Below are 8,733 nucleotides of genomic sequence, written 5' to 3' on the forward strand. Positions count from 1 at the left end.
CAAGGCTTTTGCATTAGGAACTACACAGACATTCCAGACCTCTGGACATCCTTGCCACCCTTTTCTGAACCTTTTCTAGTTCTCCTATATCCTTTTAGAGAAGAGAGGACCAGGACCACATGCAGTAATGAACACCTACACGCACTATAGATTCATTTTTAAGGTGGCTTAACAGTGCTCTCCAGTTCAGTCTCTTCTTTCCTCCTGATTTCTAATACTCAGTATGCTTTTTTTGACCACTGCTGAGCTCTAAGCAGACTTCTTATCTAACTCCAGGCTCTTTCTGAGACTAGATCCTATTTGCTATGAACTATGCTTGTGGAATGAAACACATCAAATTCAGCATACAAAAGGGATGTTCTTCATCTGCCACTATCAGCTGATTTTACAGGCGTGGCAAATTTAGCAACTTAGATGTCATCTCACTCTCTGCTTTCTGTGCAAGCTGCCCTGATTTTCTTTGCTGAAGCTCCAAGGTTCAGGCAACCTTCTCTTCTATTGCATACAAGGCCCATCCTTATGTATCTCCCCCCACTCACACCATCCTTACTTTGAATGAAGCCAGGGTAACTTTAACAATTCCAGCTCAGCTGTTTTTCCTTGGGATTTGGGAACAGGGGGAGAAAGCAATCATCCTCTTCAACAGCAACACTGAACACACTTTCTGTGAAAAACGTTTGCCCTGGCCAGGCTGGGTGAGAGGAGCCTTATCCAAGCCTACGGGACATTAGTCCCAACCACTGACAGTATGTGGGGCTTTCAAACGAGCACTTAGCTTTCTCTAGTCACTTGCCTCTCTAGCTCTCCATCACCTCTGAAATCCAGGAAATTCAGAAAAGCTGCAGTATGATAGGGTAGGTACGCTATGCCAGCTCACAAGCTCTGTCATTCTGAAGGTGAGCATCCCATGGCTGGCAGTGGACAAAACAGGCACAGGAACACAACAGTGGTGTGAAACACATCTCTTCCAGCTTCAGACTAAGAGCCGTCACTTCCCTCTCTAAATTCCTGGTGTTGGAATAAAAAGATGACAGGAACCAAGAGTCATCTCACATACCCCAGGAAGAAAAGGGAAAAAAGGAGAAGAATACTTTGCCACAAGCTTTGATACCTTCACAGCTGGACAAAAGCTGAAGAGTTGCCAGAGATGCAGAGACCCTGCAGCACGTAAGGGAAGGAGAAGGAACCACACAAGCAAAAATCCAAGGCGCAAAGGACACAAAGAAAGCAGGGAAAGGCATATCAGGCATGGAAGGAAGAGCCCAAGGAACCTGGCAGAGACACCCTCACAGTCAACTGCTCATCCCAGGCAGAGAAAGAAAAAGAGATAAGACAGGGAAGGGAGCTCCACGATCCTCCAAGTATTCCAGCCAGCCCATGAGAGGCAGGCTGGGCTGGCTCTTTCCCTCCCAACCTTACCACCTCCAAACAGGCAAGGTGCAACTTCTGTCCCTGCACCACACTGTGGAGCTATGCTTTCCAGACCTCTTCTCCTGATCTGGCCAGCCAAAATCCTCTCTTAAGTAGTGAAAGGACACACTGACAAGTGGAGCTAACATGCCAATGTCACCATGTCTTCCTTACTTTTCCAGCATCAAACTCTCAGCTCTGGGTATCCTTCTGTTAACTCCCAATCTCAGAGCTCCAGAAGTAGTAGAAAGCATTCTAGCATGCACCATCTCTGTATTACAACTCTGCCAAGACAACAGTCAGGCCTCAGCTCAAGCAGCAAACTAAAACATGAAAGTCCACTGAAGCAAGGAGCAGAGAAAAGATAGCAGTAGGAAGGCAGAATGAGTTACCAGGAAACACCTTAAGCAGACAGCTCTGATCAAGCTGAAATGCCATGGAAACACAGCCAAGGAAAAAGGTGCTGGCTTTCTGCAAATTACACCTCCCAAAACAAAGGAATGAAGAGTAGAGAGAAAGATAACAGTTCCAAAAGCAGTAGCTACTAACTGCATTTGATAACCTAGCAGACTGGTTGCTGTCAGGTCAAAATCCTGAGACTCCCTTGTTTCACTCGTGCCCTGCAGGCCCATTTAAACTCACACTCAAGTTTTACTGGCTGTCTCTAAAGCGTTCCATGGTACAAAGTCAGATTTTAAACACAAATCACAGAGGTACCAGCAATCATAAGCAGAGTTAAGCTCTGTGAGCCACACATACAAGGAGAACAAATATACCACATTTCTCAACCGCCACATAACATCTTTGACAGAGGAAAAAATCTTCAGCTGTGAAAGGCATGGGAGAGTAAGCCTGCCTACAGTCTGCCAAATTGACCTTCTCTGTGCTTGAAAAGTAAGGGGGAGAGAAACAGTTCTTTGTCTTTCTATTAAATCTTAAAATAACAATGTGTAGGAGAATCCTACTCTCCTGCCCTAAGCACTGAGCAACGGGAAGGATGGGGGGGAACAAGGGGAGGAAATCAAGTTGAATTTCCTGCTGAACAGGCTCTCCACTGAGCCGAGAACCCTGGAGACAAAACATGTCTGCCTAGAATATCTCTTGTAACCCCAGGATGTCTGTCACTGTATGCACAGCCTAGTCACAGTTCACTGAATTAACACAAAAAAGTGAATTGATTTCCATAATGAAAAAGCCTCCACATGACTCCAGAGTTATAAAAGATGAAAGGGCACAGCAGCTTGGGAAAGATCAGAAAAAAATCAAATCACTTTTTGCGTCGTTGAATTGCAGTTTTGAGCCTCCATTCCCCCAGCTAAAAGGGGGAGCATGAGGGAGCAGAAAGCATGAGGGAGCAGAAAGCATGAGGGAGCAGAAAGCATGAGGGAGCAGAAAGCATGAGGGGCAGCACATCACTGTCTGCAAGAAGCCAAAACGCAGCCTCAAGGGAGGGTTAAACATTGCCAGGCACTGCACATCTGCATCATCAGCACTGCACAGGGACCAGCAGCACAGGTCTATTTATAAACCAGACATGTACAGCTGTAGTCTACAATGAAAGACTAGGATTGCAGGCTGTCAGCCTTCAAAAACATGTTGTCTAATTTAAAGAGATGGCCATGTTCACATGCACACATGTTCTTTTCCCAAGAGAGCTACAAATAAGGAGCTTGGTATTTTGAAAACCACACCATTTCACAAAGGTTTCAGTGCAGAGGCAAGCATCTCAGGCAAAAGTATCCTCACACAACCTTGCCATTCCCTCACTCCACAGCTCAAATGTGATTGATGCGCTACTGCTGCTTCAGCTCAGCACCACTCAGAGTCCTCAGGCTGTTGCTGGGTTTGTTTATAGCCCTGGCTGTATGGTGCAGGAAGGCAAAGTCACTGCAGCAGCAGTCATCTGTGTTGAAAGAATAAATTAATTGCAAGGACAGTCTGCAAAGGTATTTGGGAGTCACAGACATCATGAAACAGACTTCTGCACCATGATAGATTGCCAGCACTACCAGTTCCCATTTAGAGAGGGGAAACAGTTTCAGGCAAAAAGCTCTTTCTTCCAGTAAGCAGCTAAAGGGAGCATCTCTATGGTAGGACTAGAACCAAAAGCCTGCATCATCTCCTTCTGGTTCCTCATCTCACTCAAGATGCCTCTTTCTGCAGACTAAGGCCTGAAATCAAGCTCAGTGGCAACATACCTATTATCTTCAGAGACAGCTCCTGACCAAAAACAATTTAAAAAAAAGAAAAGAGCCTCTTGTCACAGCAGCTCCACAGACTCACTCCCTTGAGTCTGTCTGTCTGCTGGCCCAAAGCAAGAATAGCTGGAGAGCTACTTGGTTGGTGTTGCTGGTGGCTCTAGCTCAGTCAGAGATAACAGCCACAGCCCTGGAGACAGATCTCAGAAATACTGATAAAGGCCAAGCACCAATATAGCCACTCTTCTCCATTCACATTTTCCTTGTTTTGTATTGCATAATTAGCTCCACTTCATTAATTTCATAATGTTGGAAAATTTTCACATGGTTACATTTTGATGAAAGTTTTCCAAGACACTACAACCAGCCACACCAGCAAAATCTTACACATCTCTCCCTGTCACATCTGCAACAGAAACCCTGCAGAGTGGCAACAACAATCGTTATTGAGGGTGGAAAGCCCCTGTGAGGGACAGCCATACTGAACTCCTCCTCTCCAGCACTGCTGGTCCACAAAGACTGGGACAAGCCCAGAAGAACCCCCGTGCTTTGGCACAGAGAGTCTGGCTGCTGGTGAGCTGGAGCTCTTGTCCGTAAGCCTCTGAGCTGGAAACTCAGCAACAACAGATGACCAGAGGAGAGAACTGGCTGCACTCAAGCTGCCAAGGGTAAAGCAGCGGTGAAGCACAACAAGGACAAGCAGCCTGGACAGGACTGACAAAGCCTCCACAACTTGCTGGTGCAGTATGGGATATGAACGGCAACTGCCTAGTTTGGCAAAAGCAGCTGTAGAGAAAGCCCGGAGATCAGGTCCCAGCCTGGGCTCTGCTCTCTCAAGCTCCTCAGGGCCAAGAGCCTCGGGCTGCACAGGCAGAGCCTACACATGGGGGCTCCAACTGCACAGTACAGGCCAGCAGCAGTCACATATAGCCTGAATCTAGCTCCCCACCTAGGCAGCACTGAGCACATATGGTGCATTCATGGCTTGCTGCTTCTTCCTCCTCTTCCAATTCAAAACCACTTTTAAAAGCCCCTACAAGAACACAGGAAGGTCACAGCTGGGCCAACATTCACCAGGTTCAATCCTCCTGTATTTGTTTTGACAGTCACTGCTAGGCCAAACACTGCAAATAGTCCCAACATAACTTGGGCAAACAGGCCTTTGCTCACAACATAACGCAACACGGAATCAACAAGCAACAGTTCAGCAAACTGTGTATTTTTATCCTGTGTTAACTGCAATTTTTGTGTCTTGATAGTCACCAAACAGAAGGAGTATTACAAGGACAAAGGCATGCTGCAGAACAGATGCCTTTCCCAGTCACACCTTGGTAACACGTGCTCAGGCATGAGGCAATTCTAGACCTGCCACATATCGTGGAGGGTGCCCTAGTATGACAGACTTTACAGACCCCGAGTCCCAGTACTCTGACCAAGTGACCACAGTACCAGCCAACCCACCCAGCTGGACACCAACAGCCTCTCTGTCTCAGGCTACTGAACCCCTGCAGACATCTACAGAGCCACCATACCTCCTCTCACCTGTTCTGGATGAAATGATGCTTCTGGAGTCCAAATCCAGCCTTTTCACAAGAGTATCAGGATCAATTTGCAGCCCAGAAAAGACATCAGACGAGGAGAAGTCCCAATCCTTATGCAAAAGAAAACATTAAGCAGGAGTCAGTATCTACACTACGTTCAGTGCAAGCAATACTTAAAAAAAGCCCGAAAGCTTTATACCATCCAGACAGGACTGGGTAGGGGACATACTCCAAAGGCAGGTACCTCTCCTGAGCAGTCAGGGATAACTAAGTCACCTCACAGGCCTGACCTTCCAAGGCTCTTTTGTTCAGAAGGTGAAGTGAGAGGCTAAGACAGACCCTCACATTTTCACTATTCTGGAACTCACAACTGTTATTATTTCTAGCGCATTTCTATTATAATCCAATCTCAACTTACTGTATTGAATTCATATATTACTCCTATGAGAATTATGACTTGCAGCCTTAGGAAGAGCCAGATTTATAACAGGTGTGTTAAGTACCTAATGATACAGACAGGCAACAACTGAGAAGACTGGGACTCTAAATCCTAATTCAGTGGACATTAAGCAAATTCAGTGAACAACTAATAGCAACTTACTGAATCTTCGGCATCTAGTTCCTTTAGGCATGCAATACGTTAAGTCTTCGTGCAACTCTGCATTAGCTTATCGGGTCTGGTTAAAAGAATTTACTATTTTAGACTAAACAAATCATATCTCTCAGCATGAGACACCAACATTTAGTGTTATAAAAAGGGCTTTATAATGATGCAGTCCCTTTCTCTCTCCTTACCAGGAAAGTAAGAGGTACATAAGTCTTCTACTACTCTGTGTCCTTACTGCGACAGAAAGAGTGAGGGAGAGGTATCCAGCTTTAACTTGAACTGCATATTAGCAGTACAACTGCTGTAACCAGACGTGGCCTAGATTTCCTAAATGTTTATGAATAAATTGACAGTTCATCTCCACCAGCCATGACCTGAAATCAAAGGAAAACATTGCAAAAAAAGCAGTTCTTAACTTCTCCATTCCTGACACTCACTGATAACAATCCCAGACGCTGTTTTCAGGTTACCCTACTGAAAGGCAGCACAGGAACTCAAGCTACACTCTCCCTCAACTAGCAGAAGTGGTAGCATACTTTTATCACTACCACTTCCCTAAGCAGACTCTCCTTTCCATACATGCTTGCACCAAAGGCACACACATGTTAGATAATGACTGATGATTCTGTGGGTGGCGAGAACAACTAGGTGGGACTTTCACACTGTGCATGCGGGGCGTTACTACAAAGCAATGGAATCCCGAAGTTCCATGCTGAACTGCATGACACCAGGATCCCTTGTTTCACTTGTCTGTTTTGAAGAGCCGACATCATTTTCAGCATGCTTGTACTAGCAATAATCAGTGCAAGACTTATGCAGACTCCCACAAAACAGTCTTGAGACAGCCTCAAGGCTGTAACAGCATCATCAAGCGCACAGACCTTTCTAAGAGGCCAATCCTTCACAAACAACTTCACTCAATCTTTTGCTACTCTGAGGCTCTGCTAACTAGCAGTAGTCCTGTATCACAGCATTTAAGATGTCAAAGACCACTGCCTTAAACCTCACTGCTAAACTAAGCCTGGAACTACAGAACATCTTCAAGTGTTTGCTCCCTGTGTAAAGAAGCAAATGAACTTTACTGGCCTTAACAAGAGGTCAATGACTTTGGTGATGGTAACTTTTTAAGACAGTGTGACAAAATTACTGTGTAAAATGCCAGAGCACCCCAAAAGCTTAAAAGATCTCCCCAGAGACTGAGCAGGACCACTGCTGGAACCTCAAATGTCAATTCTTCACCACCCAAATGAGAAGAATCAAATTCACTAGGATAGAAGAATCACTTATCTACAAACAGCCAGGAAAGATCTATTAGAAGTCAAGTCTATGATCAGCAGTGGCAAACTAGCTGTTTACCCATGGAACCTCCACAGTCTTTGCCTAGAGACTTTTAACAGCTACAAGTTCATGCACACAATGGCAGAGTTTAGTGAGATGTAAGAGGTCTGCCCCAAGTTCTCCACAGAAGTGTTCTCAGTCTCATTCAGTAAAGATGACGCCAATGAAAAACTGTATCACGTGATACCATTCCTTCACTGAAAACACAGTCAACCTACAAGGCAAAACAATTAAACAGCCTTTATGTTTAAGACAGTAAGATAGTGAAGCAACGTAAGAAGAGTCATAAGCTAGTCAAATCTAAATCTTCATTACGCACTTTAAAGATGACAAGCCGCTTAAGAGGTCTGAAAAAAAGATGTCGCTCTGATTTAGTTAAACCTGGCCTTTAGACTGATCAACTTGCTAAAATCTTTAAGAATTATGTTTGTAAAATTTGGTGAAGAAAAAATAATGCAACAATCCCAACAAGAAATTGAGAAGGAGGAGTAGGAGAAACCTCTGGCTATAGCTGCACACATGCTCCATTAAGCTCTCACCATGGGGAACACAGGAAAAGCTGAAGCGATTAACTGAAAACATGTATGGAAAATAGTGAGAGAGAAGAAAGGAAAACAGTATATGAATGGTCATGTGCAGAAATCTCTCCCTGGTTCATTAACCAGCGAGCAGGCCCCTGCCCTTGGTATCACCAGGGCCCTTGCCAAGAAAAGAAGCTCCTCCGTGAAGCAGGGCGCAGCTCAGCGCACGAAACCAGACTGGGAAGGCCGACAGAGCCGCTTGGAGACACGCTCCGTCCCCGGCCGGCCGCCAGCGCGCGCCGGGCCCCGCCCCGCCCCGCAACCGCCGCCTCCAACGGCCGCAACGGCGCGCGGCAGGCGGGCGCCAGCGCCACGTGACGCCGGCGCCGCGCGCGCCTCCCTCCCCCCAACCCCGCGCGGCGGGGCGGCGCGGGCCGCTCGACCCTCCCGCCGGTACCTTGCCGGGGGGCGCGCTCCAGCCGCCGCTGCCCGCGCCGGGGCCGGGGGGCTCCGGCTGCCGCGCGGCCTTGGGCCGCGGCGCGGCCTGGTGGAGCGGCCGCCGCCTCTTGGCTTTGCCCACCATGGCTGGGACGGCGCGGGGAAGCGGAAGGGGGCGCGGCCGCGCCGTGGCGCCGCTTTAAGCCTTCCCCCGGGGACGCCTCCCGCGGCGCCGCGTTCCCCGCCGCGAGAGCTCGGTTCTTCTCTGGGCCCCAGGGGGTTAGGGAGAGGGAGACGGTTAGAGGGCTGGCAAACCGCAACGCGTGTGTTGTCCTCAGCACGTCACCCACGGCACTTCCCCCGCGGAATGGACTAGTTGGCATGTGCGCTTTCTGGACGAACCTCTTTTCCCCGCACCACGTAAATCGCAGCTGCTGCTGTTAGCCTTGGTGGGAATCGCTACCTCGTCATTTCTGTGTTGTTCACTATTCGGGTAGGGGAGCAAATGCTGACATGGCAGATTAACCGTTCACAGTACTGTAGTCCAAGCACAGGCTTCATCGCCTAATCAGCCAGCCTAACAGATGGAGACCTCTGACAAAAAACTTCGGCAGAATCACACAATTCGTAAGGTTGGAAGGGACCTCTGGAGGTCATCTAGTCCAGCCCCGCCTGCTCGA

The 8,733-nt window shown here is 47.6% G+C and overlaps 1 protein-coding gene across 1 annotated transcript in view; it reads right to left on the bottom strand.

The window, feature by feature from the left end:
* Positions 1 to 8,219, bottom strand: part of SLX9 (SLX9 ribosome biogenesis factor) — a 66,590-nt gene extending 58,371 nt beyond the window's left edge. Inside the window, exons 1-2 of the mRNA XM_062578605.1 lie at positions 8,073 to 8,219; positions 5,151 to 5,259 (exon numbers count right to left, since the gene is read on the bottom strand). Coding sequence (XP_062434589.1) covers positions 5,151 to 5,259; positions 8,073 to 8,198 — 235 coding nt within the window. The 5' untranslated portion in view covers positions 8,199 to 8,219. The remainder of the gene's footprint in view (positions 1 to 5,150; positions 5,260 to 8,072) is intronic.
* Between the last annotated feature and the right edge of the window lie 514 nt (positions 8,220 to 8,733).

The sequence above is a fragment of the Rhea pennata genome, chromosome 6 (genome assembly GCF_028389875.1).
Source record: "Rhea pennata isolate bPtePen1 chromosome 6, bPtePen1.pri, whole genome shotgun sequence".
In the NCBI taxonomy this organism is placed as follows: Eukaryota; Metazoa; Chordata; class Aves; order Rheiformes; family Rheidae; genus Rhea; species Rhea pennata.